We start from the raw sequence: 19,986 nt of genomic DNA on the forward strand, positions 1-19,986 counted from the left end.
AAATTATGTTTTATAAGGTGACAGAAATTGACAAAATTATATACATATTAACTGTAATTTGCGAAATATAATAGTTTGTAGTTATTATTATTATAATATTATGATACATTAGTAATATATATTAATATGTCTTCAAATAAATGAAAAAATATGATAATTACTTTATTATTATCATTACTATTATTATTACTATTATATATATATCAATATTTTACATATCAATAGATCTATTGATAATTTTTAAAATCAATTATTCAGAAATTTTAATTTGAAAACTATAATATAAATTATATTCTATAAATAATTTTATATAAATTATTATTATTTTCCATAAAATATTTGCATATTTTTTAATGAATAAAATTATAATACTTTTTATGTTTAATATTTTCATATATATATATATATATATATATATATATATATATATATATATATATATATATTATATATATTATAATATATATTCAAAATTAATAAGTTTTCGATTAATCAATCATTAAAACTAATAAATATTAATATTTGAAAAAAATCTCACTGTTTCTTAGTATTAAAATTATATGATTTAATATTAAATATAATATATTTATAATCATTACTACTAAAAAATGAATAATTATTAAAAATATATATATTATAAATACTGAAATTATTAATCAATATACAAAAAATAAATAAATAATAATAATAAGTTTGTTTATCAAAAAATATTATAATTTTAATGTAAATAAATAATAATTAACAAAAAAAATAAAATAAAACTATTTATACTCAATATTTCTATTCAATAATAAAATTTTTATTAATAAGTATTTTTTTAAAAAAATAGGAAATAATGTATTTAAAAGTAATTATTTATGTATATATTTATATAATATACAGTATATACTGTATATTAAATCAATATATATATGATATACTGTATATTAAATCAATATATATATGAGAAACTTTAGTCTATCCTGAAATGTATAGCTACTTCTGAGGATATAGTATTTCCTTTAATACCGGAGCTTCATAAAGACATACATACTATGTGTGGGTCGGTATGTGTGTGGCATATACTGACAAAATATGGTATGATTTTTAGTATAATAATTATTATCATCAATCAATGCCTTTTAAAAAAATATGTTGCAAATAATATCATCACTAATTGTATGCTATTTATGGCTATATTGTATGTCAATCACTATCACCACTGCTGTCGACTCCAGACGAGGTGACGACAACATCGATGGCGTCCTCACCGACGCCGATGCCGACAGATATGACAATCGGTTAGTCAATGAGTTACCAGCGTTTGAATCGATGATATCGTCGGTAGTTGACCGCCAAAAAAGTCGTCGTCGCCACCGCTTAACAACCACTACTACTACTACTCCATTGACACCAAATCAGTCTCAACTAAGATATATCCGACAAAATCATAGACGACAACGACAACGACTACAACGACAACAGTCGTCAAACCGTCCAACAAATGGTTGACTATTTTCTTCATATTATTGATAATATCAGTAAAAATTAATTGCTATTTATTTATATTATAGTCAATACAGTCAGAGATAAGCCACGGCCAGAGTCGGTAACTTCAAGACAAGACATACCAAAATGGCTGCTTTTTGGCGGTGGATCTGATCTGCGAAAAGTCGATGGCGACGACAATGTCGAGTACGAGGGCTACGATGGCTGGTATAATAATTTGGGACGACCAGATTTAGGAGCCGTCGGTTAGTTTATATATATATATATATATTATACAAAATTTTATATTGGAAACACCGAATTACCGATTAATTTTGCGGTCGACAGACCAGCCGATGATGCGATTGGTTGGACCAAAATATTCGGATGGAGTCTATCAGCCGTCGGGCGTCGACCGACCGAATCCTATACTATTATCTGAGGCGTTTATGAACGGCGAAATTGGCCAGACATCCAATACTGGAAAAACGGCTTTCTTTGTATTTTTTGGCCAACAAATTGTCGAAGAAATATTGGACGCCCAGAATCCCGGTTGTCCGCCCGAATTCATACCGATACAGTTTCCCCGATCGGTGTTGGCCGCAAACGGCTCGCTAGTACCCTACCGGCACAGTACTGGCCATACGTGGATGCCGTTGCGTAGGTCGCGATACGCGTTGCATACGGGACTGTCGCCCAACAGTCCCCGTCAGCAGCTGAACGAAGTGACGCCGTGGCTGGACGGCGGCCTTATGTACGGTACGGCCAAAGGCTGGTCGGATACGTTGCGGTCGTTTCGCGATGGTCAGCTGGCGTCGCACATGGATCGCCGTGAGTTTCCCGTTTATAACGACATTAATCTACCGATGGCCAATCCGCCGCCGCCGTCGGGTCCACACAAATGGACGAACAGTAAACAGCCGGAGCAGAGGCCACGGCTGTTACCGGTTAAGCGTTTGTTTAGTAAGTTATATATTATTATTATTATTATTATTTCTAAAATACATTAAATAATATAAAAGATAATTATATTATTAATTATATTATTAATTGATTATTTATTTTTTTCCCGTAAGGATTGGGTAATCCTCGCGGACACGAAAATCCGTTTTTGCTGACAATGGGTGTCATATGGTTTCGATGGCACAACCAATTGGCCGAACAGCTGACCGCCGCTCATCCCTATTGGTCGGATGAAAAGGTGTACAACGAGGCCCGCAAATGGGTGATCGCATCCTACCAGCAGATCGTACACAACGAATGGCTACCGATACTGTTTGGCCAACCGTTGCCCGCCTATCGTGGCTACGATCATAGTGTCGATCCGCAGATATCGATAATGTTTCAGTCGGCCGCTTTCCGTTTCGGTCATACACTTGTCACAGCTGGCGGTATTAAACGCAACCGAGACTGTTCATCGGTGGACAGATTGGACATCAGTGGCGGTGGTGGTGGTGGTAGTGGTGGTGGCGATTCCGGTCAGTTCAACGACCGAATCGTACGAACCTGTAATAGCTATTGGAAACCAGTCGACCATCTGGTCGATAACGGCGGCTTCGAAGAGCTAATTATGGGTCTAACGGGACAGCCGGCCGAACGCGAGGACAATGTTGTTGTCGAAGATCTACGCGGAAGTGTTTTCGGTTCGCTAGAGTTTACCCGACGGGATTTGATGGCCATTAATATACAGCGAGGTATTTGTTTGTTTGTTTGTTTGTTTTTTACAAAATAAAATAAATTAAAATCTATATATTAAAGGCAGAGATCACGGTTTACCCGACTATCTGACTGCCAGACATGAGTTAGGTTTGGATGGCGGCGAAGATCTTAGCGGACAACCGATCGAAACGATTGCCAACAGACTATGGAAATATAATATTGAATTGAGTCCCGTATTGGCGGATAAGTTGGTGAAAATTTACCGAAACCGTACCGATAAAATTGATATATGGGTGGGCGGTCTACTGGAAACTACCCGTACGGGACCGGGCGAACTGTTTACGTATGTAATTCGGGACCAGTTTAGACGTATACGCGATGGTGACCGGTTTTGGTTTGAAAACAACAATAGCAGGTATAGTAGTACTTCACGTCTAATATTTAGATATAAAAAATATATTTATTTTTTGGATAATTATTTTATAGTTATTATTAGAGTATTATTTGATATATATTTATTTGATTTTTTATTTTATTAATTAATTATATATAATTTAAATATCTATAAAAAATATATATATTTATTTTTATTTTTTTTTTGTATAATTATTTAAGTTTTTAGAGTCTATTATTTGCTATATATTTATTGATATATTTTTTTAATTAATTAATTAATTATATATAATTTAAATATCTATAAAAAATATATATTTATTTTTATTTTTTTGGATAATTATTTAAAGTTATTATTAGAGTATTGCTATATATTTATTTGATTTTGTTTTTTTTTGATTAATTAATTAATTAATTTCTGTATTAAATATTTTTTTTATTATATATAAATCTATAGACTGTTTACTAACGATGAGATTAAACGATTGCAATCGTTAACCATTTACGACATTATCCGCAGTATTACTGATATAAAATTTGGTGAAATACAGCCAAAACTGTTTCAATTGCCAACAGGTATGACATATATGACTGTCCATCAAAAAAAAAAATATTGATCTCATCCTATCCATCCATCCATAGAGTCATCAAATCCTATCTCCCCTGAATGTACAGAAGCAATGTCCCGATTGCATGCCTATGACTGTCTAACCGATCCAGTCCTCAATACTACCGAACGCTGTCTATCGTTGGGTTCGGTTAGCCGTCAGCGGGTCGTGAACGACGGCTGTACCGCTGCCCATACCTACGACTACATGTTGGGCAGCGAATGGAGTTACGCCCTAACGTTTTTCGGTGTCGGTGTGTTTGGCTTGGGTTGTCTACTGGCACTCAAATGTATGACCGCCCGACGTACGGCCGTCAACGAGCGGTTACGCAAAAGTAATTCCCGAATGAAACGTATGTCCCTATCGGATGACATTACTCTGGCTCAGGAATGGGTTGGCAAACGGGAAGGCCTACGACCCGTTCAAATTAATTGCAAGTCATCCAGAAAATCGATTGTTGTCAAACTGGAAAATGGCCAGAAACCCGTGCGGTGTATTGACCTACGGGAGATTCGGGCCATTGATATACAGGCGTCGACCAATCGCCGGCAGGACTATCTGCTGCTGAAAGTGACCAACGAATATGATTTGATGTTGAAATTTGATTCGTATTACGATAGGGAAAGGTTTGGGTCGAAAGTTGAACTGTTTTTGGAAGAGATTGGTGTCGGCCGGGAGAGACAGGAAATTGATTTGAAAACAATGATGAGGACGGCCTATACTAAGGAGAATCGACAGAAACATTTGGAACAGTTCTTCAGAGTTGTCTTTTCGCACGTCTGTATCTGTTTTTGATCTGATTTGAGTCTGCAAACAGTGGCGGCGGTGGCGATGATAGCGGTGATGATAGCGGGGATGATAGCGGGGATGATAGCGGGGATGATAGCGGGGATAATAGCGGGGATGATAGCGGGCGATGATCGGGGATGATAGCGGGGATGATAGCGGGCGATGATAGCGGCGGCGATGATAGCGGGGATAATAGCGGGGATGATAGCGGGCGATGATAGCGGCGATGATATGACCGCCGGCGCCGCCGCCGCTGTTTAAGATTCTCTATATTTTGACTGAAAAAAAATTGATGACTAAATTTCTGAGACCTAAACTGTTTTCTTCCTCTACTTTTCTGTGCTAYTTTTTTAGGCATTTGGTGGCAAAAATCGTGAACGACTTAATGTCAAAACTGCCCAACAAGTCATACGTACGGAACTGACTCAATACGAATTTGCCGACGCCCTGTCCATGCGACCCGATTCCACATTTGTCCAACAAATGTTTGCATTGGTCGACAAGGATAACAACGGTTACATATCGTTCAGGGAGTTCCTCGATATGATCATCATTTTTGCTAAGGGATCGGCCGACCAGAAAGCAAAACTAATGTTCGACATGTACGACATGTCCCGTACGGGTAAGTTGACTGTCGATGAATTCAAGACAATGATCCGATCGATGCTCGAGTTGGCCAACCAGTCGATATCGGGTCAGCAGATGGACGAAGTAATCGGATCGATGTTCCGAAGTGCGGGACTCCGGAGTAGACAGGAGTTGACTTTCCAAGATTTTCAGAAATTGTTGGGCGAATACAAAGACGAATTGGGTTACGCAGAGCTCAACTTCGATGGTAACTTCGTGTGTGGATCTGATAAAAGATTTTTGTTTTTTAAATTAAATATTCATTCAATTAAACAGTTGGCGGCATTCAGGAAGTGGCGGCCAAAAGTGGTGGCCAAACAACAACAGCAGCCACTGGTGGTGGCGGTGGCGGTGGTGGCCGACAACGACAAAGTGCATTACTTCGGGCCAACGATACACTGATCAGAGCCTATAGTTATTTCGGTGATGTCACCGACAGACAGAAAAAACAAACTTTACCGACAATAACAACAACGTCGACAACAACGGGAACAACTGATCAGAAAAAACAATTACCTCAACAACAACAACAACAACATAGACAACAAATGCCGATATCATTGCTTAGAGTCGAGACACAAGAGTCACGTCGATCGGGACCCGAATGGCTAACCGTTTGGAAGCGTTGTATCGATGAATACAAATTGGAAATATTCTGGATTACAATCTATACGGCAATTATTGTCTATATATTCATCGATAAGTCCTACAGTTTAGTATATATTTTTTATATACTGTATATATATATATATCAGGGTTGCTAAAGGTTTTCGATTTCAAGCGGGGGTGGGATTAAGGGTATGGTAAAATGGCAAAAATCTCGAAAAAGCTAGGTGGGGTATAGAGGGGGGGGGATGAACATTTTGTATTGCATTTTTAAACGACAATTTTTGCCAAATTTCAGTGAATTCCCACTAAATTCCCACTAAATTCCCACTAAATTTCCACTAAATTCCCATTAAATTCCCATTAAATTCCCATTAAATTCCAACTAAATTCCCACTAAATTCCCACTAAATTCCCACTAAATTCCCACTAAATTCCCACTAAATATATATATACTAACTATTTATTGATATATTTTTTTTTGTTTGTTCACTAAATTTTTGCTAAAAAAAATTGTTTATTATATTTTTTATATATATATTTCTCTCTTATACATACATACCTATATATATATATAGCTTATACCTATCTCCGAGAACATGGAGGTCTACGGCAAATAGCCGGACTGGGCGTAACATTGACCAGAGGTGCGGCCAGTGTCCAAATGTTTTGCTATTCAACAATACTGTTGACAATGTGTCGAAATATTTTGACATTTCTTCGGGAAACGTTTGTCCATCGATTTGTACCGTTTGACGGTGCAGTCAGTCTACATAAATATATAGCTTTCTGGGCACTGGTTATGTCAAGTAATTAATTTGATTGATTAGTCGTTAAAAATTTTTTTTATTAATTTTTTGTTTGTTTGTTTGTTTGTTTGGTTGGTTGGTTTTCCTCCTCCTCCACCACCACTACTACTATAGTTATCCATTCAATAGGACACGCCGTCAACTTTTACCACATTTCCACCCAAAATCCGGACGACACTAGTTGTCTGTTTCGGGAGTTTTATCATTCGTGAGTATAATTTTTTTTTTGCGGTTGTTGTCCCCCATAATCTGGCAATCCTACAAACAGTTATTTTAAATATATATATATATATATATATATCGTATATCTATTTATATATATATCTATTTATATATATATATATATATACAGTATATATATCTATTTTTATTTATATATCTATTTATATATATATATCTATTTTTATTTATATATCTATTTATATATATATATCTATTTATATATATATATCTATTTTTATTTATATATCTATTTATATATAATATATATATATATATCTATTTTTATATATATATATCTATTTTTATATATATATATCTATTTTTATTTATATATCTATTTTTTGTTGTTGATATCTATGAAAGATCCCATGTGTTGCCAGATTTTGTCTACTGGTGCTGGTGTACCATAACTGGTATAACCGGTGTACTACTCCTATGTCTGGTCCTATTGATGTACGTATTTGCCATACAGTACTCCCGGCGCAACATATTCAACGCTTTCTGGGCCACCCATAACCTGTATCCCCTACTYTACATACTGATGGTATTGCAYGGTTTGGGACGTATAGTACAGGCGCCGATATTCTACCAGTATTTTACTATACCTATTGTAAGAGCACCGGTAGATTTGAAAACAATTATTAAAAAAATGGATTTTTTTTAAATAGATATTATTCACAATCGATCGGCTGATTAGTGTCAGCCGCAAGAAAGTGGAGATATCGGTGAAGCGGGCAGTCCTTCATCCGTCCGATGTTACGCACCTGGAGTTCAAAAAACCGGTCGGTTTTGAATACAAGAGCGGCCAATGGGTACGGATAGCCTGTCTGGCCTTGAGTTCCAGCGAATATCATCCGTTTACACTGGCATCGGCACCTCACGAGGACAACCTGTCCTTATATATACGGGCCGTCGGGCCGTTTACGAAAAATTTACGCCAAACATACGACCCGAATAATCTCGGATCGCGACCGTATCCGAAACTATATCTGGACGGACCGTACGGCGAAGGTCATCAGGATTGGTTGAAGTTTGATGTGGCCGTATTGGTCGGCGGCGGTATCGGTGTAACACCGTTTGCATCCATACTGAAAGATATTGCCTTCAATTCGGGTCTGAATCGTCAGATTCAATGTAAGAAAGTCTACTTTCTATGGGTTACCCGAACTCAGAAACATTTTGAATGGCTATCCGATGTTATCAGAGATACTGAGGACAGGGATCAGTCAAATCTGTTGACAACACATATATTTATTACACAGTTTTACGAGAAGTTTGATTTGCGGACAACAATGTTGGTTAGTAGTGGTTAATACCTGTACTATACTATGATAATACATATCAATACATATCAATACATATCAATACATAATATTTTTTTTTAATTTTATTTTTTTTGTTTTATTAAATATTGTAATTTTAATGATGACACCCACTCATCCATACACACACACACACACACACCCACCCAAACAATTTGTAGTACATTTGTGAACGACATTTTCAACGTATTTCCAATAAAAGCCTGTTTACCGGTTTGAAAGCCAAAACCCATTTCGGTAGACCTAATTTTACGGTATTTCTAGACTCATTACAACAGGAACACCCTATGGTATGGGTAGACACTAACTTAATACAGTAGTTATTAATAATAATTATTATTATTTTAAAATAGGTAAACCGTGTCGGTGTGTTCAGCTGCGGTCCCGGACCGATGACCAGCAGTGTCCAGGAGGCGTGCGAAACGTTGAACCGGCGGGAAGGGGCTATATTTTGCCATCATTTTGAAAATTTTTGATTATAATTAATTAATTAATAATAATGAGACTAATTATTAGTTGTATAAGTTAGTATAATACACACCCACCCACACACACACACACACATAAAAAAAATTATATAATTTAAATACTAAATGTTATTGAAATTTATTGATTATTAAAAAAATAAATTTTTATTATTATTATCATTCAGAGAGATAATGCAAAACAATTTACATAATTAAACATAATTTTTAAAAATAATTTTTAATTTAAAAAAAATTGATTTTATTTATATATATAATATATACTGAAACCCCCGTAGGCCTGCAATATACTCGCAATTATCTTAATATAAACTAATAATAAATTAATAAATTAATAAATAAAGTTATTATTAATGTTATTATTTATAATATTGTTAAAATAAAAATTTAAATAAAAATCTAGTCTAATAATTTATAAATAACTTTTTTWWAAAAACTTAATATATAAAGATATCACAATATAAAAGTTTATTTGAAATATTATATTATATAATYATATAATTTCATTTAATAAGATACATGTCATGTTTAAATGTATATAATATTATAATATAATATAATATATATATATCATATAAATAAAATAATCACAATATCCGAAAAAAACTTGTTTAACTAACATATGATAATAATAAAAATATTTTTTTTWWAAAAATTAATAGATAAACAAACAAATATTTATCATATTAAATGATTAAATTAATTAAAAAATACAAATCACACACACACACACACACACACACATAATTAATGTATTATTATTATTATTATTATTTTCCTAAATAATGTATCAAAAAAAAATAATATAATATAATTAAATAATTTATTTATCTATTTTTAGTTTTATGGGTGTATTGATGATAAAAATTAATCATAATTTAATTAGATGTCCACAAAAAAATAATTAAAAATAAATTCACACCAAAAATAATAATAATAATATTCTTATATAACAAATATCATTACAACATTATAAACACATTAAAAAAAACATATATATGAGCACAAGTATCTCAATTTAGTTAGTTCAGGTTAGCACCTGTAGCTCTCTCTCTCTCTCTCACTCACTCACCCACTCACTCACTCACTCTCATAAACCATTACTTTGAAAACTAATTTTCTTATCAAATTGCGGTTCAAAATCGATGCGAATCTCATCGAAACTATCGTACGATCGGCCGCCGACTCCACCGCCGCCGCCGCCGCCGCCGCCGCCGCCAATATATCCTCTATTTTGGACACCATTGGCTACCGTTCCCTGATTAGTCTTGACGACTGAGTCAGCTACCGGTTCGCCATCCGATTCGACCTCATGTAACGTTGCCAACACCACGTGCTGAGGCGGTTGTTGTTCGCGTTGTTGCAGAGCGTACTGTAGGGCGTCGTAGATGCTTATGTAGATATGATGAGCGGGTACGGCAGCGTAAAAGTGATCCCTTTCCAACTGTTTGGTCACATGCGACGGACAACCGCCCAACAATGTTTTCAGTCCGATATAGCCGAAGTCGGCTATTGTCCGTTTCAAGGTTTTGATACCGTCGGTATCGATATAGGAAAACATTGAACAGTCAATGATCATGTGGGTGGGCAGCTCCGGGAGCTCATAGCTATGATGATGATGATGATGATGATGATGGGTATCAGCGGTATTCATGTTATACGAGTGACGTGTTTTCATATGGCGTAAAGTTATTGTATCTGTAGTGGTGTCGGCACCGGTAGTAGTAGTAGTAGGCTTTCCGATGGTATTTATATCCGACAATCGTTTGTGCGATTTCTCTAGTTTTGCCATTTTTTCTTTGATTTCTCTGTTTAAAAAAAAATAAAAAAATTATTATTATTATATTTAACTAGTATTTTAATTATGTAATTTATAAATATACTAATTGTAATTATATAATTAATAAATAATAAAAAATATAAATTAAAAAAATATAAATCCAAAAAAATTTTAAGCTTATTTAGTCAAATCAATCAATTAATTAACTAATAATATGTAATAATAATAATAATTAACTAATAATATGTAATAATAATAATTAACTAATAATATGTATTAATAATAATAAGTAACTAATAATACTGTATGTAATAATAATAATAATAATAATAATAATAATATTTTAATTAATTAATTAATAATTAATTTTAGTCAAAAAAAAAATTGTTGAATACTTTGGCGAAAATCCAATTTTCTGGACAAGTCCTTCGGTAAAGTAGTCGACATTAGCAAAGTGTAGGGGTCCGCAAAACTGGTATATCTTGATCCCAGGCACCTCACGTGCGTTAACATATTTACCCAACGGTACAAACACGTCCATCTGGTCGCCTACCGTTCCCAATAGATAGTTACGGGGACGTTGACTCTTGTAGATCAACGTAATCAGCGACCAAATTAGTCCAATGTATAGGCCGTAGTCGATGTCCAATATGATTACCGATAGAAACGTTACCAACCATATAGACTATTAAAAAAAATAAAATAAACCATAAGGACATGGATGAAATTATTATTAATTTATATATTTTTTTAAATATATTATTATATTAAATATTTTTAATTTAATATATTTTAGTATTTAATTATTTAAATATTATTATTATTATTAATTTATAATTTTTTAATATATTATTTTCTTAAAATATTGTTATTATAATTATAATAACATTGTAGCTATTAATATATATTTTTAATTTTTTTTTATAATTAAATTACATATTTTTTTCTATTGATCTAAAATTAAATGATTAATAAATTATATGTTTATTTCTATACTGTTTGCATATAATTTTGTTGTTGTTATTATTATCCTTTAATAATTGAGTATTTAATTATTATTATTATTAGTGTCTAAATCACAGTCAAAAAAAAAATCATATATAATTTTTTGTTGTTGTTGTGATTTCTATCATATTTTTATACAAAAATAATAAAATCTTTATTTAGTTAAATTGTTAAAACAAAAAATATTGACATAAATTATATACTTTATATATTAAATAAATATTTATGTCATATATAGTATTTACAGTATATTAGACTTTTAATTATATTCAAATTGTATCAAGGGCATTTAAAAAATAAAACACACAAAACTGTTTACTATACTATAACACATTTTATTTTTAAAATTATGTTTAGAAAATTAAAATCCAATAAATTGCTTATTTTGTTATTTTTTATATATATTATGATATTTAATTTGATATAAAACATATCAATTGATTTGTTTTTTAATTGCTTATTTTAGTAATTAATTGCTATTTAAATCTAATAATAGTGAAACAAAATTATATATATATATATATATAWAAAATAATTGTAATAAATAACTATTAATATATAAAAATTTAATTATTATACTATTTTTTATTTTACTAAACAGTGTTTATACAGTTTAGTTTAAATAATAATATATATAATTAGTTAAAAATAATTATTAAATTGATATTTAGTACCATTTGATAATAATAATAATAATGTAAATACTATTGCAAACATTTTTTACAATTAAAATAATAGCAATTAATTAAATTAATTAACAAAAATTAAAAAAATATTAGTACACTAAATAAATAATTTTTGCATAATTATAAATTAATTATTATTATTACAATGTATAAGTAGTTTACTAAAATAATAATAATAATTATTACCCCATCAATTTTGCTGACATCCCAATAATTTTTGAATAACCGTATCTCTAATAACATGGCTCTCAATGCAACCGATATTATTGTGGCCAACACTGACTGTTAAAAAAACAATCAATCAATTAATTAATTAATTAAATAATAAAATAATTATCATTAACATCATATGTTATATAGTATCGACAATAACAAAAAAAAATTATATATAAATATATATATATTTCATAAAATAAATCAAAATTTAATTTTTTATGTATACATACATCGGGTAGTTGTTCAAGAAATGAACCGAAATATAGCAAAACGGCACAAATACCCACACAATTGATCAGTGAGACCAACTGTGTGCGGCCACCGCTACCCTCCTGGACGGCACTACGGGACAGGGAGGCGCCCACTGGTATACATCGGAAAAACGATGAAAACAAATTACTACCGCCCAGTGCTATCAACTCCTGGGAACTATCGATTTCGTAGTCGTGTTTAATGGCAAACGATTTGCCCACTGAATAGGTGATAGCATAGGACACTACCGACAGGGGTATACACGGCAACCATACCCGCCTAAATAGTGGCCAATAATTCCAGGGTGCGGCCGGTGTCGGTAATCCACGATCGATATGGCCGACCACTTTGACACCGTAGTTGGACTCCAGTTGCATCAGATTTGATACTATTACCGAACCGATTACTATGAATATTTCGATGGGAAATGGCACCTGGATCAGTTTAAGGGACAGTTAGTTATTATTAGGCCAAACAAAATAGTTTATTAACTGATACTAACTTTAATATTGAACTTTTTTGCAATCAATTTGTTAACATACAGTTTGAATGCTAACAATATCACTGTACAGATAATCGATAGGATAAGCGATGCCAGGTTTGTATCGGCGATGTTGGCCACTACGGCCGCAATCTCTTTGGCCAATGTAAACACACCGTTAACCGGTTTGGTTTCCAGGCCAAACATATGCTGAAATTGGGAGCCAACTACATGAAAAGCTACCGCACAGGTAAAGCCGTTCAAAAACTGTTCAGACATATAGACAGAGACAAAGCCGAGCCTTAAAAATCCTATTATTTTTTTAGAAATAAATATTATTTATATATATATATATATATAAATATTTAATTTATTATATAATATTATATATAACTTAATATACAGTATATAGTATTTTATATTATATTATATATAGTATTAATACTGTTTTAGTATATAATAATTTACTTATTTAGTTTTAGTAATACTAATTTAATATTTTAGTTATTGGTAAAATAAAATAATAATAATTATTATTATTATTATTAATACTGGTAATAGTTATTAGAAAAATACAATAATAATAATAATAATAATAATTATTATTATTATTATTATTAATACTGGTAATAGTTATTAGAAAAATACAATAATAATAATAATTATTATTATTATTATTGTTATTAATACAGGTACTAGTTATTGTTAAAATATAATAATAATAATAATTAAATCCAAATTATTACTTATATTATACATACTAACCAAATATCAATTGATAGCATCCAATGATAAACGAGCAAACAATGGCAATCTCCTCTTTGGTGTATCGGTACTGTTCGGGAGCACCGGTAGCCGATGATGATATCTCACTGGCATTGCGTATGAATGCCATTGTATGTGAGGACAACATAACATTGTGTTCATCGTAGCCCTCCCTGACCTGATTGATAATGGCACCGGTCATTATGGCCAGTGCCGCAAATGTGCCTAATGGACAATTTTTTCAAAAACAATTAATAATAATAATATTATTATATATTTTTATGTAAAATTATTGGTTAATTAAACAATTTATATTTATATGTATTTTTTAAATTTAAAATCTATTTTTTTATTTATAATCTATTATTTATTTATAATCTATTATTTTTTATAATGTATTATTTATTTATAATCTATCTATTTATTTATAATCTATCTATTTATTTATAATCTATCTATTTATTTATAATCTATCTATTTATTTATAATCTATCTATTATTTATTTATATGATTTAAATATTTAGTTTATAATAATTAAAAAATAATAATAATTGCATTTTATAAATAATAAATGTATATAACATTATTAGGAAACAATTTGTTGTCTAAAAATTAATTCAAATTAATTTTAATATCTTATAATTTGTATATATAAAAAAATATCTATTATCAGATACTATTGTAGTTTTAATATTTAAAAAAATATACAGTATTTTTCATAATAACAATTTAATTGATAATTTATAAATTTAAAAAAACCTAAAATTACTAACCAACTAATTAACAAATTGTGTTGAAAATTAATTATTACTAAATTTAAAAATTAATTTACTAGTAAATTATAACAAGTAACTTATAATAAATGATTTATAGTTTAATTTTCTAAATAAATGTTTATAAAAAAATTATTTTCTACATAAATAAAAAAAATTTATAAAGATTTATGTTTATTTATAATGTTTAATTATTTTTATTTTTTATTAAAAATTTTTTTCCATAAATAACAACATAAATGAGCACTAGTTAACTATCTATTATTATTATTATTATTATTATTATTATTATTATTATTATTATTATTATTATTATTATTATTATTATTATTATTATTATTATTATTATTATTTATTTTTAATTTGTTGTTATATTAGATCATTTAGTAGTAAATTCAAAATTCAAGGTAATTTAAAATCATGTGATTTATTATTATTTGTTGCATTTATTACTATTTATTTTTTAATTTTTTTAAAAAAATTTTTTACTAATAATAAAAAAAGCAATAGACAGCCGGAAATATATTGTATTACATATGAATACATAAGTTATAATAATAATAATAATAAAAATTTATTATTTGCATCAAATTTATGATGCTTTAAAAAAATATTATATAATTATTATTTAAAAATATTACTATTTTTTATTAATTTATATCTATATATGTTTCGCTTATTTAATATATATATAAATTTATTTATATGATGAGCTCATTTAAGATCAAAATAAAACAAATTGTATTTTTGACATTTTTCATTATAAAAAAATAGCAAAATGTGTAAATCATTTTTATAAATTTTATTATATATATATATATATTAACTCATACTTTATTGATTATTGATATTGACAATTGAAATAAAATTATAGTTAAACCCATAATTTTAATTAAGAAAAAATACTATTAAATTTCATAATAATTATAATATAAGTTTATAGAAGTTATTACTTTTTTTAAAAAAAACATTAGTAAATAAGTGAAAAAAATTTTAATAGTAATTTTGATTTTATAGATAATTTATAGATACAAACAATAAATCCTAATCCTAAAGTTAGTAAAATAATTTATTATAATTACTATTACAACAAAAAAATTTTAAAACACGTACTCATTATTAAATATCAATATCATATCATAAAATAGTTTATGAGTTGTTATAATAATAATAAAATTAATAGATATTATTATTATAGCCTAACTTATCTATAATATTAACAATGATATACTATTATATATATAATTAAAATTTATGTACATTACATGTTAATGTATTTTATATATATTTCACAATTATTTTTATTGAATTTGTTATTTCGCAATTAAAATGATTATTTAGATAAAAAAAATATATTTATTTATTATCATTATCAATTTCAAGTAACTTATAATTTTAGCTAATTAGTTTATATAGATAAAGTATTTTTATATGTATTTTCAATTAAAAAAAATATAATACAATATATATATATTACATAAAATATTTAACACACCTAACACACACACACATTGATTATTTAAAAAATTTATTTAAATAATTTATGTTAAAATATTAATAATATTTTWAAAAATTTTCAACAACAACAACAAAAATTACATGACATATCATAAAATTAAATATATAAATAATTTTTGTTTTGTGTTCAAAATAATATATAAATAAATTAATGATAATATATATATATATATATATATATTGTTATTGAACTCACCCACTGAACAATGTCGGGAAGTTCCCATCAATGAGTAGATTAGTATTGGAAAAAATGATGAATAAAGACAATAGACTGGCTTTACCTGAGCCAGTAGACTATAGCCCATACCTGTCCCACAATTTAAAAAAAAATTATTTTATATTAAATAACAATTTTTTTTTTAATAAAATAGATTGTCAATAATTATTCAATCAATAAATACTAACTAATAATATATAATAAAAGTCTAATTATAATTTACACATAAATTTAATAATATAATAATTAATAACAGAAAAAAATAATTATCTAATATTAATTATTATTAACATTATTATACATTTAAAAAATGATAAATAAATACAATTATGGGTTCAATTCAATTACTATCTATAAGTAACAAAAAAAATTAAAAATCTTAATATACTTTAATACTAAACAATAATTATTTATTTATTTCAGTTAGAGTTTGTAATAAATATTAAAAAAGTTAAAACAAAAACTTTAAGTTACTATAAATGATATTATAATTTATTTTTTAAAAAAAATATTTAATAGTCAAAAAAATATATAATAGTCAAAAAAATATATAAATATATTTAAATAGTAGACTCAATTTGAATAACTCAAATAATTAACCTAGGTATTTTTAAACAAAATTTATTTACAGTCTAAAAAAATTACATTTAGTTATTTTTTATAACTAATATTATCTAAACTATGTTATATTATATTTAATATTTTTTTTGAAGTATACTAATTATTTACATTATATTTTTAATTAAAAAAATAAAATAAATAATAAATAAAAATAAAAACCTACTTTCGGGCACTTGAAATACGGCAATAGTAGCACCGGACACAACATCGGGTACCAGATCCTGGCGATTGTATTTCGATAGCCAACCGATGGCCGGAAACCAACCTTTCAGCATATCTACTGGTGATTTGCATTGGGGTTTGACTTTTTCCAGTACCCGTTCGCTGGTCATACTTTTTGGTCGGGCACCCGGTATTTGCGATGACCGACGGAAACGGGCGTTAAAATTTGGTAGACTATAGGCCATACGGTTGATACGTAACAGTGGACTGGGAGGTACTGTCCCGGTGTCGGCGGCGGTATTGTTGGCGGCGTAAACATTATTGAGATAATTGTTGTTATCATTAGTATTATTATTATTAGGGTTATTGTTGGACACATTTAGCACATTATCATTGATGATATCGTTATTATTATTATTATCATTATTGTTGTTGGGATTGGTATTTATTACACTGTTATTCATATTATTTTTTGGTCCCATTTTTTTGGTGATAATTTAGAAACACAAATTTAATTAATTATTTTTTATATATATTTATATTTTATTATATAAAACATTTAGTTAGTTATACATGGGTTTTTACAATCATTATGGGTTGTAATAGATTTTTTCAATGTTGTCTTCAAATAGTATTTAATATTATTATTATTATTATTATTAAGTTTATTTGAAAACTTTTTAACACTGTTTAACACAAAACTTTCATACTTTCATTGATAATAATTTAATGTTTTTATTTTTTGAACAATCAATCAATCAATCAATTGACTTACACTTTAATGATCATAAAAAATATTATTATTATTATTTTAACAGCAAATATTAAAAAATAAAACTTTTTCATTCATTGATAATATAGTGAATAAATAGTGTATTAATAATAATAATATACAACACTTTGTGGTGAATATCTATTTAATGAGTAAATGCAACAAAAATATTATTATAATATACTATATATGTGTATAAAGTTATGAATTAATATTTATACAAAACTCACAAAATCACTGATAGTATTATAATTATAGGTATAGTATTATTATTATTAGTAGTATTAGTAAAAAAATTTCACAATCAATTTGTATAGTAAGTATTAACACTAAAAAATTTTTTTGTAAATAATAAGATATAAATTATATATAAATGAATTAAAATGAAAAATGTTAAATAAATAAATTTTCAATATTTATATATATATATGATTGTATTATATAGTAATTTATTATATACAGTATAGTAGTAGAAATATATATAYATATATATATATATATTGCATATAAACATGTATATATACAGTATATATATATATATATATATATATATATAAATTTATATAACTTATATGAATATTTTAAAACTATTAAGTAATGATAAAATATATAATAATAACAACAAACAAAATAAAACATGTTTTCACACCTGATTTAAATGCAAACAATTTAGTCTATTGTTTGGCTAAATGTTGCGTACAATGAGACCCGAGACATATTACAAACAAAACAAAAATAAATTAAAATAAATTATTATCTATGTCTATATATCAATAAATATTAATTAATAATATACAAAAAAATTATTATTTAACTTAAAATACATTATTATTTTCAAAAAATAATTAATGAATAAAATAAATTACATAACATATATATATCTAATTTATTTTTTGCACACTATAATTAGTTATTTATATCGATGTCTAAATTATTAATTTAATTAATTAATTAATTATTCATATAGTTTATGAAAAATTATTATATTTATAAGTTTTTTTTGTTTTTGAATATATGATAATAAACTCAATTATTGTAAAACTAGTGTAAAATAATATACATTAAGTTAATTTTAAAAAATAATAAATAGACTATTAGTGTCATATAAGATAATTATTTTTAAAACAAATAACTTACCAATATATTAATAATAATTAAATTAATATTAATATTAAATAAAGTATATATTAAGATATTTTTTTTAAATAGACTATTTTAACATACAGTTTAAAAATAATTAAAAATAAATTTTTATAAAAATAAAATTTTTAATACAAAACAACATTTGGGTAAACTTGGCACACATTTGCTATACTTTTAAATTTAGACTAAAATATTAATTAAAATAAACTAGTTAAAAAATGATTTATTTTATATATAATCATATAATGTTATTAAATATTTTTTAAAAATAACATATATCATATTTTGGCTAATTAATTTACATAAATAAAAACAATAAAAATTTTTAATAATAATAATATAGTTTAAAACTAAAGTATTTTTTAAAAAACTATTTAGCTATTAATAAATGTAAACTTACTTTAATAATAATGTCATCAATTATTTTATTATTAATATTATTATCAATAGTAGTAGTAGTAGTAGTAGTAGTAGTAGTAGTAGTAGTAGTAGTAGTAGTAGTAATAATAATAATAATATAAAAAATTCACAATTTAAACAAAATCTATTACTAAATAATATTATAAAATTTAAATAACATTTTTAAAATTAAAGTATTCATATGATA

At 27.6% G+C, this 19,986-nt stretch overlaps 2 protein-coding genes across 3 annotated transcripts; one reads left to right on the plus strand and one right to left on the minus strand.

Annotated features, from left to right (window-relative positions):
- Nucleotides 1-1,094: 1,094 nt before the first annotated feature.
- On the plus strand, nt 1,095-9,129 carry LOC128954444 (dual oxidase 2-like). Of its 2 annotated transcripts, XM_054300027.1 has the most exons (15): nt 1,095-1,486; nt 1,554-1,733; nt 1,816-2,430; nt 2,544-3,161; nt 3,226-3,541; nt 3,977-4,095; nt 4,162-4,904; nt 5,271-5,751; nt 5,820-6,254; nt 6,728-6,958; nt 7,073-7,166; nt 7,544-7,790; nt 7,849-8,478; nt 8,664-8,792; nt 8,856-9,129. In XM_054300027.1, exons 1-15 carry the CDS (start codon nt 1,132-1,134, stop codon nt 8,976-8,978), a joined length of 5,316 nt encoding a protein of 1,771 aa, XP_054156002.1. In that variant the 5' UTR covers nt 1,095-1,131; the 3' UTR covers nt 8,979-9,129. The 2 variants fall into 2 exon arrangements, with proteins under 2 accessions (XP_054156002.1, XP_054156010.1); XM_054300035.1 differs by lacking the exons at nt 7,849-8,478; nt 8,664-8,792; nt 8,856-9,129 and having other exon boundaries at nt 7,544-7,593; nt 7,653-7,766.
- A 789-nt stretch (nt 9,130-9,918) lies between these two features.
- On the minus strand, nt 9,919-17,838 carry LOC128954462 (solute carrier family 26 member 6-like). The gene is made up of 8 exons (XM_054300047.1): nt 17,466-17,838; nt 16,661-16,771; nt 14,173-14,397; nt 13,429-13,718; nt 12,905-13,360; nt 12,645-12,740; nt 11,163-11,452; nt 9,919-10,795 (listed from the first exon to the last, which is right to left on the minus strand). Exons 1-8 carry the CDS (start codon nt 17,707-17,709, stop codon nt 10,078-10,080), a joined length of 2,430 nt encoding a protein of 809 aa, XP_054156022.1. The 5' UTR covers nt 17,710-17,838; the 3' UTR covers nt 9,919-10,077.
- Nucleotides 17,839-19,986: the final 2,148 nt, after the last annotated feature.

Source organism: Oppia nitens, unplaced genomic scaffold, assembly GCF_028296485.1.
Source record: "Oppia nitens isolate AA-2021 unplaced genomic scaffold, nextdenovo-longstitch-racon4-pilon3 scaffold12_pilon_pilon_pilon, whole genome shotgun sequence".
NCBI classification, from domain to species: Eukaryota; Metazoa; Arthropoda; class Arachnida; order Sarcoptiformes; family Oppiidae; genus Oppia; species Oppia nitens.

What these genes read in the sequence shown, in the direction of transcription:
- LOC128954462 (XM_054300047.1), bottom strand. Translation starts at nt 17,709, where the DNA reads ATGGCCTATAGTCTACCAAATTTTAACGCCCGTTTCCGTCGGTCATCG. An exon ending in TTCCCGACATTGTTCAGTGG is followed by an intron (nt 14,398 to 16,660) that starts GTGAGTTCAATA and finishes ATTGTCCATTAG; the next exon opens with GCACATTTGCGGCACTGGCC. An exon ending in ATGCTATCAATTGATATTTG is followed by an intron (nt 13,719 to 14,172) that starts GTTAGTATGTAT and finishes AAAAAATAATAG; the next exon opens with GATTTTTAAGGCTCGGCTTT.